Consider the following 17605-nt stretch of genomic DNA (forward strand, 5'->3'; position numbering starts at 1 on the left):
GGCTGGGCCCAAGGTTTTTTTTTTGTTGTTTTTTTTTTAAACATATATTTTTTTTTCAGTAAAACAGATAACAAAAAACCCCACACTCATTCATGGCGCGTGCACACGGAGAGTGTGTGAGTTCTGTTTAAAGCGGCCGCCCGGCTTGGCCTCGTGTCGTACTTTGATGACGCTGTGGTAATGGCCGCTCTCACGGTGTCGTGCGGGGTCTATGCGTTTCTCCGGTAAAGAAAATCACAAATCGGCTCGTTATTCATCGTTTAAGTACCGCCACTGAGGGACAGAGACCGGGTAGCTCCCGACATCGAGACCCTGTCTCCGAGACGCTGTGGTTTGAAAGGTGACCGAATGTGTTTTGCGCGTTCTCGGGGCTTCGGTTTGTTTTTTTGTGCCAGTGCGCTTTATTGTTGTTGGTCGGGGCGAGCCAGCGCGGATCGGAGCGCTCCGTCCCGCACAGCGGTGAGGCCAGGCGGACCAGACAGTCTCTCTCTCTCTCTCGGTTGCTGTACACGACGTGCTTTAAGTTGTGTGTGTTTGTGCCTGGGTGTGTGTCGATGAGCCGTAGTAAAGTGTGGGCCGCGCTCTCTCAGGCCTGCTGCGCGGCCACCGGCGGAGCGACGCCTCCTCACTGGCTAATGAGCTGGCTAGCTACGTTACGCTAAGCTAAGCTAGCCAACTAGTCGGCTATCTTGAAAATCGGTCAGTCGTCCATCTCACGAGTCGCTTGCCGTTAATCCGAGCAGGTAACCTCATTCCAAATGATTTGATACGATTAACTGTGTTTTGCAAAGTGTGCATTATGTACAGTTTCTGGATTCGGAGAGCTCGCTAGCTGGCTTCTTAGCTAACGCTAGCTAGCGAGAGAGCTAACCTAGCTGGGCTGTTCAACGGTAAACTCATTTTTGTCAGGGTCAGTATTAGCTTCGCCCAGACTGGTGGTCTGGCCATACTTTGAGACATTTGTTAGTGTCACTCGTTTGTTAGCCTAGTGAATCCGCAGAATAAGCCTGTGTTTTGTGTGAGAGTGCTTGCAGTGCCAGTTTTGTCATGGTTTGCGAGTCTCTCACACCCAGAATTAGCCTACAGGACTCGTTTCTGTTGACGTCTCTGATATAAACGTGGGCAACGTTGTGCTGCACACAGACCATTTCTTTCTGAATCTTGAAAACGAATATGTGCACTCGCTGAGTGGCATCGAGTCAGTCAGAAATATGTCCACTTCAGCTCACTTTCGTGAGTCTTTTTAACATATAGTTAGCTACATGAACTGGTTTAACGTTGAAACTAACCCTTGGTGGAGTCTGGTGAAAGCTTGCTCACCCCTGATCAGTGGTTTGGCTTAAATCTTTGCCCCAAAAAACAGGCCACTGTGTATTGAAAGCAGCTAGTTGGCATTACTGTTTTGCATGCCAAACTGATTGTGTGAATTTTAAATGGTCGGTTGCAGATTGTGCCGATGGACACCCCTGAGAGCCCCACCCAGTCTCCACAGTCTCCTGAGGAGGAGGAGAAGGGCTTGTCTGACAGTGAGCTGCTCGAGTCTCCAGAGTCCCCTGCGGAGGAGAACAATGCCATCTCTGACAGTGAGTTACTGAATGATGAGGAAGGAGGAGACTCAGACTTTGATGATGAAGACAGGTTTGAGGCGGGCGGGAGAGATCCGGAAGAAATATCCGATCAAGAAGATGACAAGATGGACAGGGATTCAGACAGAGAGATGCACCAGCAGGAGCGTGCTGGCACTATGCTGGAAGACCGGTCACATATGAGCAGAACTCCTGAGCATGAAGAAGAGGAGATCCTGGAGACCCCCAGGTCACCAGACCCTGACTCACCAGAGCCCGAACAGGAGCAGCCCTTCACCCCTGCTGGTGAAGAGCAGGAAGATCCCAGGCAAGAGGTAGAAGAGGAGGAGGACCGAGGAGAAGCAGCCACTGGCTTAGGCATGAGTCGCCCAGAGTTGGAGGAAGATGATGATGATGAAAGAAGACGCAGGAGGGTGATGGTAGTCAGTGATCTGAAGGATGAATCGTCCTCCGTGTCCAGAGAGCTGGATGAGCATGAGCTAGACTATGATGAAGAAGTACCTGAGGAACCTAACCCATCTGTTCCAGAGGAGGAGGACACAGAGAAAGGCCCTGGTACGGAGGATGGCGAAGCGGATGAGGAGGAGAAAGATGATGCGGAGAAAAGGAAAAAGAGTGAAAGGAACCCAATCTTGCCACCAGATCAGAAAGACTCTCAGCCTAAAAAGCCAGAAGACCCAAGAGGTCAAGAAAGAGGCAGGAGGGATTCGTTCCGTGATAAAAAGAAAGAGGAAGATGATGGCGAGATTGATGAAGGAGAAATTGACGTAAGTGTCCTTAGTTTAAATGCAAGGTGTTTTTTTTTTTTTAATGAGTGTGTTTATTTTTGAAGCATAATTGTACCATATTCCATTGCAGCTGTGATGATTCCTCTGTGGAATCATCACAGCTGTGAAGTCTTCACTCCAGGTTTTGTTCCGTTTTAAGACATTAAGTTATGAAAAGGTACAAATAAGTGCTTGTCCACTGGAGAAAAAGGTTCAAGTAAAATCATTGTTTATAGCTTGATGAGCAAAAAATGTACCCACACAGTACCTTTTTCTCTGACAGTGTATAGTGTCTTATAATGTTTGAACCACTCTTATCCTTAAAACTGGACAAAAATGCTGGCAGTATTCAGGCATCTGTTTTCTATGTATGCGATGGACTTTCATAGATAAGCCATACAGTGCCAAAAACAAGATAAGCAAGAAGCAAGTCTATTTGAGATTGCTTAAAGTGCCTGTGTTACATAAAACCACATTTGTCTCATTATAAAAAAAGGTGTAATGTGTAAAGTTCACATAAAAAAAAAAGCATCTACAAGACGTTTCAACAAAATGTTCACCATTTTTTGACTTCACGAAACACATGTCCACCTATTCAGCCTACAGCGCTTCAGCATTGCCCATAAGGGGTGCTTCAGCTCATGCTGCTTTTTGAATGAGGTACAGTATACGGTAGTCAGTCAGAATAGAGGTGATATGTCAATCTTAAAGGTACAACAACAAAAGCAACCTGATTAATTCTGAGCAATAAAGAGAGTTTGAAAAATGGTCATGTAGAAATGAATAACTGTGTAGGGCTGTCACAATACCAGAATTCAGCCCAGATACCAAGTGTAGCATCAGAGTGCTTAATAATAAACAATATTCTAGCAGAATGTTGAACTCATTTGTTACAGAACATTAATTTTTTCTTTTTACAGCTTAACTTTTTAAATTCAACCTCATCAGTACAGAACAATACAAGACCTGGTGCTAGCTTATGTAAACAAATAATAGAAAGTATTGAAAGTAATTAAATTATTTGCCAGGTTGCAGTGTTCAATATTGCACAAATATATTGAACTTTTAAAACTTTGTGCAGCTCGGAAACACACAAACTACACAAAACACATTGTAGCTTCTCTTTGAAACTGAAATAGCAAACTTTAGACACCAGAGATGATGTGGCTATATTTTGGATAAGGGAAAGTTGTGTTAACTTTCAGAGATTTTTGCTTTAAACTGATTATAATGAAACCCAGTTTCCCATGATTATTTGCAAGCCTGAAATCTGTGACAGAACTGCCATGTCAATATGTCTTTTTGTATGCTGATTTTTGTTGTGTAATCAGATTAGTTTACAATGACTTTGCAAGCAAGTAATTGCTCTACAATGCTCTTATTTACGTGGCTCATTTAGGCCTGTTAGGTTTGTGTGGATGATTATGCCAAAAGTGTGTCATTTCCTGTAAGATGCTTTTATGTTCGCTACCTAATTTCATGTCCTGTTACAGGATGATGATCTTGAGGAGGGTGAGGTAAAGGACCCCATGGACAGAAAGATCCGACCTAGACCTATTTGCAGGTTCTTTATGAAAGGTAGGCACAAGTTGCAGATCATTTCAAAAGCCATCCTCTTTCTGACTATTATTATAGTTTTCTTTATTATTTCTGTTCTCATGGGAAGGTAAGTGGCAGTACTGCTATGAGTTGCAGGTGGTCAGTTGCATTACAAACATTTTGGTGGTTTGCAGCATTTCCAGAATTGCACATTAGAGGGAGCTACTGTACAGGATATTTTGCAGTTTTGAAATGTAGACTTAGAGGTTGCTGTTGGGTCTACGTGTATAAGTGTGTGTGTGTGTGTGTGTGTGTGTGTGTGTGTGTGTGTGTGTGTGTGTATATATATATATATATATATATATATATATATATATATATATATATATATATATATATATATATATATATATTAAAAAATATAAAAAATATAAAGTATAAGTAAATTACTCTCACCGGTCACTTTATTATTATTGTTCATTTGCTTAACACAGCTAATCAGCCAATCACATGGCTGCAACTCACTGCATTTAGGCATGTAGAGGTGGTCAAGACAACTTGCTGAAGTGCAGAACGAGCATCAGAACGGGGAAGAAAGGGGATTTAAGGGACTTTGAACGTGGTGTGGTTGTTGGTGCCAGACAGTTTTCAGAAACTGCTGATCTACTGGGATTTTCATGCGCAACCATCTCTAGGGTTTACAGAGAAAGGTCCGAAAAACAGGAAATATCCAGTGAGCGGCAGTTGTGTGGACGAAAATGCCTTGATGTGAGAGGTCGGAGGAGAATGGGCAGACTGGTTCCAGATGATAGAAAGACAGCAGGAACTCAAATAACCAACCAAAATCTCTGAGGAATGTTTCCAACACCTTGCTGAAAGTTTGCCACGAAGAATTAAGGCAGTTCTGAAGGCAAAAGGGGGTCCAACCTTTTACTAGCAAGGTGTACCTAATACAGTGACCTGTGTGTGTGTGTATACACACATATATATATATATATATATATATATATATATATATATATATATATATATATATATATATATATATATATATATATATATATGTGTATGTCATTTTTTTTGTACTTAAATTCTATAAGGGGATTACACACTTAAGTTTTTCACTCACTTTACGCCTGTGTAGATGTGATCTGACAGTAAACGTGACTTTGTTTTTTATTTGATTTGTGTGTTTGTTTATATATGCACGTATTTAAGACATGATAACTGACCATGTGTTTTTTGTCCCTGGTAGGTAATTGCACTTGGGGGATGATATGTAGGTTCATCCACCCAGGAGTTAACGATAAAGGCAACTACTCCCTCATCTCCAAACCAGACCCCTTCTCTCCAAATGGAGCACCCCCTGGAGGTGGAGGCCCTCACCCATTAATGCCTTCAAACCCTTGGGTATGACATAATTAACAGGCAATCACTTAATTCACAAAATGTGTATGTCAAACAGGAACTTATTGATGAGTACATAAATTTGTGGCCCTGCATTGTGAATGTGATGAACCTTCTGCTTCCCACAGGGTGGTCCTACTATAGAAGAACTGCCTCCTCCTCCCCTTCCTGTGGAGCCTCCAGTGGAGAGTGCATGGGAGAGGGGCCTTAGACACGCCAAAGAGGTATGACTCTATCCTTTCCATTAAGAGTTACATGTCAGCATAAGGTCATCAGTATATGGCGAAAACACTGTTTAAAGTTTAGTAGTCCAAAAGGGGACTTTAGTGACCATTTCACATTTTGTTAAGCAATGTCACAATGACTGGGCTTTCTGTGATCTCATAGTTTCAAATGAGACGTGGATCATGCAGTAGTTTCAGGTTTTTCCCTTGTCATGCTGTTTGTTCAAATAATATCAAAAAAATGTTGTGGTGTTTATTCAAATGATGTAGCCTGTCTCCGACACTGATCATTGTTTTACATTACAATTTCTAGTTTATGATATCCATAGTGCAAATAGATGTGTGTAGTACACTTTGATTGGCATACAGAGTTTAGAAATACGGTCTCACACTTTCAGGCGTAGCAATGGCTGCAAATTAAATATGGTACTAATATTACCCCTTGGATTCCCTCAGGTTTTAAAGAAAGCCACAATCCGCAAAGAGCAGGAGCCTGACTTTGAGGAAAAACGCTTCAACGTGACCATTGGTGAAGATGAGTGGGAATTTGACAAAGAAAATGACTTCTTTAGGGATCGAGGCTATCGCATCACAAGGGAAATTAGAGATCCTGGGTATGAAGCCTCAGAATTCAGTGTGCAGAACCTCACTGGCCATGTCGTTCATACTCTATATATTATGTCTTCCTTCTGTCTGATTGAGTGACTTGAAATAGCAGCTTTTGGCTGAAATACAGTTGTAACTGCAAGTACGCTTGATTTTTCTGTGACTGTCAGACATGATTTTTTTTTTATACATAACTTTTAATCCCAGACACAATGTAGTGTCTTTGTATGTGAAGCTACATCTTTTAATATGCATTCGTGTTGATTTATGCTTTGTGAGTGTTCTGATGACTCAGTTTGGGAAAGCGGTATTTTAGGATAATCGCCACTTGAAGTTAAATGTTTTGTATTTGAATAGTGGGTAGTGTGATGGTAGTCTATTTGCTTATGAGTGTAGTTCTCTATTTCCCTGGCTAACTGGTTGATATTTTTTGGTCTCCACCCTTTCAACTTACAGCGAAGTGGAGTTCAGAGACCCATTGTATGGGTAAGCATTATTATTGTTCTTGTTCTTCTGCTTCTTCTTATTCTTCTTCTGCTTTTTCCTATTATTATTATTATTATTATTATTATTATCATCGCTATTACTACAATAGCACGGCTTGTCCTTTTTTATTCACTTGCCTCACTACGTGCACATTTTAGCTTACTTTTTTCCAACTACATTGCCTTGGTCCATTGCAGTGACCCGTATGCTGATCCTTATTATGACTATGAAATGGAAGCCTTCTGGAGAGGGGGCCAATATGAGAACTTCAGAGTGCAGTACACAGAGACCCCTCTACCCTACCACTACAGCGTGAGTTTATTCATCCAGATAAAATACTCTATGATTTATTTTTTTTTAACCTCAGGCATTTTGAAACAATCAGCTTCATGCTTTCTTTGAAGAGTAGGAATATTTAAGTGCGTATGTGTATTTACATTAGGATCGAGAGCGTGAACGGGACCCCCGGGAGCGTCATCGTGAAAGGGAGCGTGAGCGTGAGAGAGACCACCGTGAGCGAGAGCGCAGGCAGAGAGAGCGTGAGCGGGAAAGAGAACGGGAGCGGGAGAAAGAGAGACAGCGTAGGAAGGAAGAGTGGGAACGTGACCGCCAGAAACGAGACGAGAAAGAAGGAAGACCAAGAGAGCGACCGCTACGAGAGCCACGTGAGAAGAAAGAGGAGAAGGAAAAGCCTCTGAAACCTCGTTCACCCACCGCTATGCCCCCCAGGTAAGCTTCACCATCCCTGCCTACTTTATTGCACCTGGAAAGCTATTATGCCCTAAGGGGTCTCCCTTCATCCAACAAAGTATTTTCTTAAAAAGGTTTAAAAGTGTAACTGTTACAGTTTGCAGAATAAACACGATCTAAGGAAAGATGTTTCTTACATTAAAGTCAAGATACTTAATTAATTGCTTCTATAATACAAAGAGAGATTTTGTGCTTTGGTCCTTGATGGACTTGCCTTAAATAAACAAGCTGCTTATCGCACCGCATCAGTTTAATACTGTGTAGAAGAATGTGTTGTCTGTGTGTAAACACTTTTGGCTGAAATTTGACCGTATAATGAAATGAAAACTGTACGCTGTGGATAAATTTGATCATGGATGAACTATTAGTGCTTGTAACTTATCCTGTCAATTTAATGCAGAGCAAGACAAGTGAAGCAGTTATTTTATATGGAATTATTGGTGACAGTTCACTGTAGGTCATGTTGGTCATGAGGCTACCAGACAATTACATAAGCCTTTCATGTCAACTGATGTAAACCTGTATACACAAAAATACCTGCTTCAGGGCAGGGAGTCACCCCCCCCCCCCCCCCCCCCTTGAAACTACCCTATTGGAAAAAGCCTTATAAATGCTTGTCAGTTGGCATGAAAGGCTAATGTAATACTCGTAGCCTTACGAGCATCAACTACAGTAAAGTGTTCACAGTAACTCCACTTAAAATAATCGCTTTGCTTGTCTTGCTTCACACTAAATGAATAGGATAAGTTTCGAGTGCTATTAGTTCATAAGTTTGAATTTATCCCCAGCTTACAAGTTGTATTTCACTTTAATATGAAGGTATCTTTTCAAGGATGCCTGTTCAGATTTGAGAGCAAGAAAGGAAGGAAAGCTGTGTATGCATGAAGCAGGCTTTTTGGCCACGTTCACATTACCTCATTTGTCAGCTTTTTTTTATTTTTGCTTGGGTTTGATCTCTGACACAGTGGTTGATGCTATTTTGGTAAGTGACTCAAATCTGTCATTATTGTGAATGAACCTAATCAGTACAGTTACATGTGAACAGCAAACAACTCTTGAGCAGAGCGAAGATGATTCACTCTGAACAGCTGTGAGTCAAAGGCAAAAGTGTGGTGATGTGTTTTTCCACTTTTGACAGGCTTTAACATCCGTTGTGTGCTGTTGCCATGGTAACGCAACGATGGCGCATGGGTAGTGGGTAAATGTAGCCGATCTAGGACCGCATTTGAAAGTATCTCAAGTCGGAGTTGAGAAAAACTGATTTGTGTGGACAAAAGATCGAAGTTCGGGCAAAAAAATCAAATTTGTGCCACTTCAGCCTTGTAATATGAACGTAGCCTTTGAGTGCCAGAATGTTTAGCAGAAAAATGTTTTATTAAAAACACATTTTACTTAAGCGGCAAATAAAATATACATAACTCATTTCAGTGGTTTGGCATTACTACTGGGATTCGTGAAGGCAGTAAAGTGAAACACTTAAGCATAAGGAACATACATAATCCCATCATTTTATCATGGCATCGCTACAATACTTCATAACGTTTTAGTGTATAGAAGATACTTTACTTAGGGGCCAAAGAAAATATATTGATGCTCTTATGAGAGTTTTGTATACGTTTAATACACTAGATTTTCATTTAAATGCTTTTTCTTCAACCTAGCAAATAAAAAAGCACCCAATTCATGGTGTTTGCGGTAAACATATGAAGCATATTCCTACATTTCTCTTGCCTTGTTGGTGTGAATAAAGGTTTCTGTAACTGGATGAAAGGGTGTGATGTCCTGTACACACACCGCATCCTTCAACAGTAATTCTAGAAATGCTTTTTTTTCTGTCCTGCTAAAGAGTTATGTAATTTTGGTGTCATTTGAATCAAATATTGTCCTGTGACAGTCGATGTACTTTGTCATTTATTGCCGCAAAGAGAAAGGAAAACACTCGGGTTTCAGTGCATTATTGTAGATGTTTGAAAGCAGGAGCTGGCATCCTCTACCTTTTAAAAATAAATAAATAAATAAAACCTGTGCCAGGAATAACATGCGGAAGGTGCCTCTTTTCAGTGCTGGGAAGGAACGCTGATTGCTGTAATGCCCAAAAATAAATCTAAATCAACATGTTGGTGCTCCGTTTTGATCTCTGTCCTATGCAATGGGACCAAAAGTGGAGGTAGAGAAGGTTTTTTTTATGGACTGGGGAGAATGTTCTTAAAATCTAGCATCTCTTTATAAGTAACAGAATTCAGGTTGGCAATTGTAAGATTGAGGCTGAAGATGACTGCTTATGTCTTCTGTTGTATGAGGGTTTTTGCAGTTTCTGTACAGTCAAGGTGTCTACGTTTTTGCTGAAAGAGCAACCTGCTGACCTAATGACCAACCTCTACCATCCTGATGAGATCTGCAGTTGATATGCTTATAAAGCAGTGATTCACTTCAGAATTCAGAGCTTAAATGATCCAGGCAGCTGGCATCTGAACTGCGCTGTTAAGATTTCTGAGCCCGTGTTCACAAAGCCTTTTAAAGTAGCAGTCCTGATTTCAGATCAGATTCATGGTTTACGCATGCTGATCCTACTGACATGAACAGATCCTGGAACAGCACTCCTAGTCTATAAAGGGCCCAGATGATGTTAGCTGACTGTGTTTGTGGCTTTCCATCACTTTCTGTTTTAGTAGCACATAAAACGAAGAACACAAGCAAAATCCCTTTATCACACTGGGGAATGCCAGAACTGTCTGTCGAAGATGAGCATAAAGAGTGTCTTATCCACAGCCCCAACGAAGTAAAGTATCTGAAGCTTCTCCGTGGTGAATATTTGGTGCTGAGGGAGTGTTTTGGCTGCATGTGGTTGGCTCAGTTTCATGCTGAATTCCACTTAATATCTTCATGGTCTAGACCAAAACCTTAATTGTTCTTTCCAGTTTAGATGTGAGAGAAGCTTCTGTTATAGTAGAACCGGTGATCTGCAATCATGATTTCAGCTTTCGGAGTTGTGTTGAGTAGGCCTGAGCCTCGAGTTGCTGCGGTAATTGCTGTAAGTGACAATAAAAACTCATGGTTTAAAAACCTGTTATTGATTTTATTTTTTATAAATAGCATAGAACCATAGCAAGACACTGTTATTCCTACATATGATATCCTACACTGAGATCACGTTTATTATACTTAATATGTGAAACTGTTGCAGAAACCAGGAATGGATATGGGTACTGGAGTACTCGGTTAACAGCTTGAGGTGTCTGGTTTTATACTGAAATCAATTTTCAGGTATTAATCATGGAAAGGCAGAAAACATACTGGCCAACAATTCAGTAAACAGATTTTATTTCAGCAGGACTTTAACGTAGCTATTATATTAACTCATATTTATGAGCTACCTCTGTTTCAGTGCTGGTCTTTACAGGCTCTCCTCCACTTGAATTCATCATTTCCCTTCAGTGCCATCTTAAGGGCTGTTCCATTACTTTATTAGTTGAAGTGAAGGGTATTGGAGGAGCCCTTGGAGGGGTGAGGAATCAAGTGAACTTGTAGTATAGCCTTTGGCAGCAGAGCTTACCCAGAAATCACTGCGACCTGATGCATTTCACTTTTTAAACCTGAAAATAGTGGCAGACAAAGCTGTTTAAAGCATGGGTTTAGGTTCCAAACTATTCCGTATGTTTTACAAGTCTACTTCATTACAGTCCTCTGCTACCTGGATTGTCTAACGACCCAGAAAAAGGCAATTTATCGTGCTTCTACTCCAACTTTTATACCCAGATAAAGCAATTACTCACACGTTACGTGTGTGATGCTCAAACTCTGGCCGTTTAGCTCCCCATGTCTAACCTCCTAAAGGTTGAGCGTGTTCAGTTTGAATGGCACACTTCTCACTGTCCTGTCCTCCTCCCCTCCTTCTGTGAGTGGCCACTTGGGCGTCCCTCATACATTACTAAAGTGGTGTTCACCTGGGTAAGGGGATGTTAAAAATAGAATCTAATACTTAGCTACTGTGAAACACAAGTGATCGCTTTACCAAGAACGTGAGGATGTGTGTAAATGTCTGTTTAACACCATAGATGGCGATGTTCAGTTAGGTCTGCAGCCTGACTTTTAGTGGGGTTTTAGTTTTAGTGGGGTTTTTTGTGTGTGTGGGTTTTTTTGTTTTGTTTTTTTGGGCCATTGTGTTCTTCCCCACAGTTGACCAAATTGTCAGAATGCACATGATCATGGCAGCTGTCCTGTCTTGGAGCAGGCAGCTATGCCTAAACAAAACAAATGAGCACCTGAATGATGCAGTGTACATTTCAGAACATCCTTAGACTACAGCGTCAGGGTTCTTCAGAGGAAACTGCTTCAGGTCTCAGGGAAAAACACAAGCAAAGTCTCAGCCTTTGTACTTTAGGCGAAACAACAGGATTTTTCAAATGGCTTCAGAGAAAACGCATAAGGCTAAGCTAAGGGGAATCATGTCATTTTCTGTGACATTTGCAATTTATTACTTGCTAATATTGTTATTTATTACTAAATTGAATGGAGGTTCGTGGCCAAATTAAAGATGAACTACAACTTTGAATAAACTGACCTTTTATTTCAAGAAAGATTATGCATCATGTAAAATAACCTTTATGGGTCAGTGTAAACCTCTCCACCCTCAACACGCTTTTGCTGTGTATGCTAGGATTACATGATAACAATGAAAAATATGATATCACAATTTTCTGCTCTCAACAGAGGCCGGGGTAATCGGGCATATCGGATAATCTCACACATAAAGCACCAGTTTATGAGTGGGAGTATAGCTTTAGGAGACCTACAAGTTCTTCCCTGTGCTGAGAGCAAGTAACGTTAAAATTCGTGTTTTAAGCATTTTTACCAGATGGTAGTTCAGGATAGAGTATCTTTGAGCTGTGTCACCTGTAAAAATGCTTAAAACATGGTTGTCCTATCAGTGTTAAATGATAGGTGAAGCCCTGATGGCTACAGTTACAACAAATCTGCATCACTAAAAAACTTTAAAAAAAAGTTGTTTTTTTTTGTTTGTTTTTTTTAAATAGAAGCAAATACTTTAAATTACGTGCATATGAAACGACTGAACACGATGTTTATTACAAAACAGATGTAATTAGAACACATGCCTTTTAGTGGAACATTATAATGTTTTATGTGCTTTTATAAGAATATTTATCTAATTCATTGGCACTGTTAATACTGTAAGGTGTGTGCGTGTGTGTGTGTGTGTGTGTGCGTGTGCACGTGTGTACTGTTGGTTGTACTCCACCTTCTATACTGTATGCAAGCAAAATAGAGGAAAGAACCTGACATGGTAAAATTGGAGATTCCTGTTTCCTGACCTTCAATAGGTGAGGTAGTACGTCATTTACAGTGTCATTTATTTCATACACCAGGAAGGCTAGAGGTATTAGATGATGCAATATGTGCTGTCATGCAGGTCTGAGGTTAGTTTCAGCTTGCAGAAGTTGTGTGTAGGTTTCCACATCCCAGTTTAAACCGTGTTGAGCTTGGTGGTGTTTTTTTTTTCCTTGGTCTACTTCAGTTGATTCCATTGTTGTCACTAGAATTGCTTTCCGGTGTTTGTTTGCATAAACATGCTGTTGCTGGAACTTGAAATAGTATTTTCACAGGACTCCCCATAAGTGTGAGTTTGCTGGCCAAAGAAAAGAAGTACACTTGTTTCAAGTTCATGTGATGTCTGACCATGTCCTGAGTGCAGATTAACTTATCCAAGAACTACCTCCTTACAGCTACATCCTAAAATATACTCAGGGGTCTTGGTGATACTATACTTCATATCATCACTGCGCTACAGTACTCTCTTTTAGTGCCAGAAGGCATAATTGAGTTATGTAAGCGGAGCCAAGCAATACTGAGTCATGCAGAAAAACTGTTTTGAAACTGTGCTTGTTCATCTTAAAGCAAACTCGTCACACTTATTTGTGTGTCTGGCGTTGTTTATCCTGACTTTATCTGTATATTGTTGGTACTCTACTTCCTTTACCAAGTTTCATCATCACTGTATGATGTCAAAGTGATGCCATGGGTATGACTGCTATTATGGTTGCACATTATGGTTATCACAGGGCTGTGACATTCCCTCTCTCTCTCTGTCTCTGTCTCTGTCTCTCTCTCTCTCTCTCTCTGTCTCTGTCTCTGTCTCTGTCTCTGTCTCTGTCTCTGTCTCTCTCTCTCTCTCTCTCTCTCTCTCTCTCTCTCTCTCTCTCTCTCTCTCTCTCTCTCTCTCTCTCTCTCTGTCTCTGTCTCGCTCTCTCTCTCTCTCTCTCTCTCTCTCTGTCTGTCTGTCTGTCTGTCTGTCTGTCTGTCTCTCTGTCTCTCTGTCTCTCTCTCTCTCTCTCTCTCTCTCTGTCTCTCTCTCTCTCTCTCTCTCTCTCTCTCTCTCTCTCTCTCTCTCTCTCTCTCTCTCTCTCTCTCTCTCTCTCTCTCAAAAGCGGAGGAGCCCTTGATTATGTGGACTTGTTTGGCTTTACATTTTCTAAGCTTAAACAACAAAGAACTGTACTGGTGCCTGAATTTAACTGCTGGACCATTTAAGGTAGAAAAGATTTAAATAAAAAGCCAACTTGAGCTTTGTCTCCTATGTGTCCTATACACTAGTGCCACTGACCATCAGACAATGCAGGAATTTGGAAAATGTAATTCACACCATCATTACCAGCTGGCGAACAGCTTGTTACACACACACACACACACACACACACACACACAGAGAGAGAGAACATTATCTGATGCAGCTAACAGAGTAAGGCAGCTCCTTTTAGTCAATATAAGAGAAAACAGAAGTGCTCTGACAGCAGGAGGTGATTTGAGGATTTGCTGCATTTTCATTTTCGTTTGAAACATGATAAACATTCCTGGCTTAGCTGTTCAACCAAAGGAGACAAAGTTAGTGTTACCTCAATTTTTTTATGACATGCTGATATATGAAACACTGAATTAATTGTTAATCGCCCACTGTTAATTATCATTGTAAATACTTTTTTTTTTTTTTTTTTTTTTGTGTCTTGTGATGTCATCATTGTTCACAATCTAACTAATTATTTATGCTCTTTTAAAATGAACCGGTCGAATGGGCCAAACATGTTTCATGAAATTAATAAACTTTTTCCCCCTACTGAGGAGGGGGGGTCTGCATGAGTATTAAGACAACTTCCACAATGCAGTACTCCTGACTTAGACTACTTAGACACCCAAGCATACCAAAGGAACAAGCATACCTCTGAGTCTGCAGTGGGACTATATAATTAGAATATAATATGGGACAGTATAATTAGAAGAATTTACTAGGTCTGAACTTGTATTTCATCAGTAAGGTGTCAACAGTTTGCATTATGAACACTGGCTTAGCATTCTGTACTTTTTTTTTTTTTTTTTTTTTTTGGTCTCTACTGCAATGGGGCAAAATGAACTTATCAGCATTCACATACTGATCAGAAAGTCCTTAGTTACAGTCCATCATGGAAAGTGACAAATCTGTGAAATGCTATATCAAATGACTCTTGGATGTAAAATATTTTTGCCAGCCATTGTGGGCTTATCCTACACTTGCCATCGGGCTGTAATAGTAGTAGGCAATATATCACTTCATCTGGTAAACCACTTGAACTTCTTTTTAAGGTATTTTTTTCATTACTGTTATACCAGTATGTAGGTAAATGCAGATGACGTGATGTACAAACGTTACAAAACATGCAGTGAGTTGCAGCTTGAGGTAAGTTAGTTCAGTTTATTATCAGAGAAGCAGCTGCCCGATTGTAATAAATTGAAGGGGGAAAAAGAGCGGAAAGAGAAGCCAGTCTCTTGGGGTTAGCTGTTATTAATGGTGTCTAGTGTGGAGACTACCTGGCTTTGCATGTGCACCACCTGTGTCCCTCCTCACTCAGCCAGCTGCTTCAGGCGATGGTATGGTCTTGGCCAACAAGCCAAGAGGCTCCACAGCTTCTCGGCTAAATTTGATAGTTTGAGCGACTTGTTATATTTACATTCTAGTAACATCTAACGGTCGTAGGTTAAAGCTTGAGTGTAAGAGACGTCCAAATGACTCTTGGATGGAAAATGTTTTTGCTGGTCATTGTGGGTGTATTTTTAATGTTTTTTTTTTTTGTTTGTTTTTTTTTGCCCCAGAAAATATTTGATTAACTGCAGTTGTTAAGTATGTATTAAATAATACATCATTAATCTCCAAAAGGAAGGCTGTACTTAAGAATTCAGAATGCTTTTATTTGGGGGAAAAATATACACAATACTGTGATGTAAACTGAAACAATCAATTTAAATTTGATATGCCTTTTTTGCCCTCACTGCCCAGTGAGGCCTAGGCTGTAAAGCGGTAGTTTTGTTTACATTTGCAGTTTAGTAAGTATATTATATTATATTATACTTTGCTACTATGAAGTGCTTGAATGGCCAGCAGGTTGTGAAGACGCGTTGTTAATTCTTACAAATCTAGGGTAACTTTGCGTGTTTGCTTTGGTGTTTTGATCAGTTACAATTACAAAGTGCTTAGATTAGACAGTTGCACATGCCATGTATTATTTTTGGGAGACACTGGGCTTCTTGGAAATGTTGTTATTAGACATGTCAGTGCTACCACAATTTTGATGTCTATTTGGCCATTTTTGATCAAAATTTGCTTCACACCTATTAATTTGTTTTTATTTTTGCCTGTAAATACTTTGAAAATTGGTTGTCAGTTTGCGAGCTAAAATCAATAATTTTGGTTTATGGTTTTACTCATCATTGTTAGCATTAGGTGCCTAAGGGTTGTGTGTTGTGGTGTGTGTGTGTGTGTGTGTGTGTGTGTGTGTGTGTGTGTGTGTGTGTGTGTGTGTGTGTGTGTGTGTGTGTGTTTTTTTTTTTTTTTTTTTTTTTTTTTTTTTTTTTTTTTTTTTTTTTTTTTTTGGTCATCTTGTCATCAGTACATGCTGAGTACTTTGATATCCATCAAGGCAGGCATTGGAATGTTTTTTCATGGCAAGTACTTTTTGTTCAGGATAAGTACTTTATGTATAAATTATTATGCAGACATTTACAATTAGCTGTAATAATTACTATCTATTGTATATAATACCAGAGTTCAATTGAGCTTGAAAGAAAATCACTAATATTTAGTTTCATAAGTTCATAAATTGTTGTTAGACTGAGTATAACGCACTTATTTGAATGAACAGATACAGATCAAAGCTTTACAGCTCTCTCTGTGATCTGATCTTTCCCTCGCCCACATGGTATCAATGTCATGTCTGTATGTTTGACAGTTTTTGAGCTATGAAACCCAAAAACAGAGATAATATCACAGGATCGAGTGGTTTTGGATGTTATTTGTAACCAGGTAACTGGGTGATACTCCACACCTTGGTGTTCTCACTCTGGCTGGACAGGGCAGGGTCTGCTTATCACTGTGGGATGTCTGTCTATGGTGTCTGTAAGAAAACTGTTCCAAAGATATGAAGGCTTTGCACATTCCCCACATGCTACTTAGCTCTAGTGTTCGCTCTAGGTCATTATCTCTTCTGATGAGGCAAGCGTTATTCATCTGACACGAAATGTTTCTGGCCCAGGTTTCGGGCAGTGGCTGACATTTATGGCTCTTATCTCTGGCTTCCATCTTTCCACCTCTCTGTGTTTCCATCTCTGTGTTCCATACGCTCTCTATGAACAAGTCCAGTCTGTGAACTCAGTGTGACATGCATTGTTTAGTCTTTTGATCTTTGCTGTGTTTTCCAGACTGAGTTTATGCTAAGCTAGTAATTGTCATGACCTTAAAATCAACACTAATCTTGGAGCTGATGGAATGGTATGCCGCTTTATTTTCTGGTGTATTTGTTTTGTACTTTTTAATTTAACATTTTTGTTTAATATTGCCGTCTCTGACTGGGTCTGATTTATTTCTGCCTCAGTGTATACTCAGGTATGTGGGGTTTCAAGAGTTGAAACTCTGCTGCCAACAGTTAGCTCTCAGTGGTGTTTGAAACTTGAACATTGAATTAATGACAAGTTAATTTAGGAATCTTAGAGGTCTGTTTGTACTAGACGCCATACCAACACCTTCCAGTCGGTCTTATTATGCAGCATCTCTAATGTAGCGTTGAGCTGTTCTTGAATTTCTTAACAACTTGGAGAGCTCTTAAAATCTTAAAATCAATAAAATCTTAATATCAAAACTTTGATGCATATTCAGAGAAAACGAGTATTTGTATTCCTCAGAGAAAACATGGAAAGTAGTGAT

The 17605-nt window shown here is 40.1% G+C and overlaps 1 protein-coding gene across 4 annotated transcripts in view; it reads left to right on the forward strand.

Moving 5' to 3' along the window:
• Window positions 1-158: 158 nt before the first annotated feature.
• Window positions 159-17605, forward strand: part of zc3h18 (zinc finger CCCH-type containing 18) — a 28577-nt gene continuing 11130 nt past the window's right edge. For 2 of the 4 annotated variants that reach the window (XM_017690960.2, XM_017690982.2), the window contains exons 1-9: window positions 159-340; window positions 1448-2353; window positions 3847-3931; window positions 5148-5302; window positions 5428-5523; window positions 5980-6137; window positions 6586-6615; window positions 6813-6927; window positions 7058-7344. In XM_017690960.2, coding sequence (XP_017546449.1) covers window positions 1457-2353; window positions 3847-3931; window positions 5148-5302; window positions 5428-5523; window positions 5980-6137; window positions 6586-6615; window positions 6813-6927; window positions 7058-7344 — 1823 coding nt within the window. In that variant the 5' untranslated portion in view covers window positions 159-340; window positions 1448-1456. Of the gene's footprint in view, window positions 744-1447; window positions 2354-3846; window positions 3932-5147; window positions 5303-5427; window positions 5524-5979; window positions 6138-6585; window positions 6616-6812; window positions 6928-7057; window positions 7345-17605 lie in introns of all 4 variants that reach the window. The other 2 variants (XM_017690968.2, XM_017690977.2) reach the window with 2 other exon arrangements.

The sequence above is a fragment of the Pygocentrus nattereri genome, chromosome 7 (genome assembly GCF_015220715.1).
Source record: "Pygocentrus nattereri isolate fPygNat1 chromosome 7, fPygNat1.pri, whole genome shotgun sequence".
Classification (NCBI taxonomy): domain Eukaryota; kingdom Metazoa; phylum Chordata; class Actinopteri; order Characiformes; family Serrasalmidae; genus Pygocentrus; species Pygocentrus nattereri.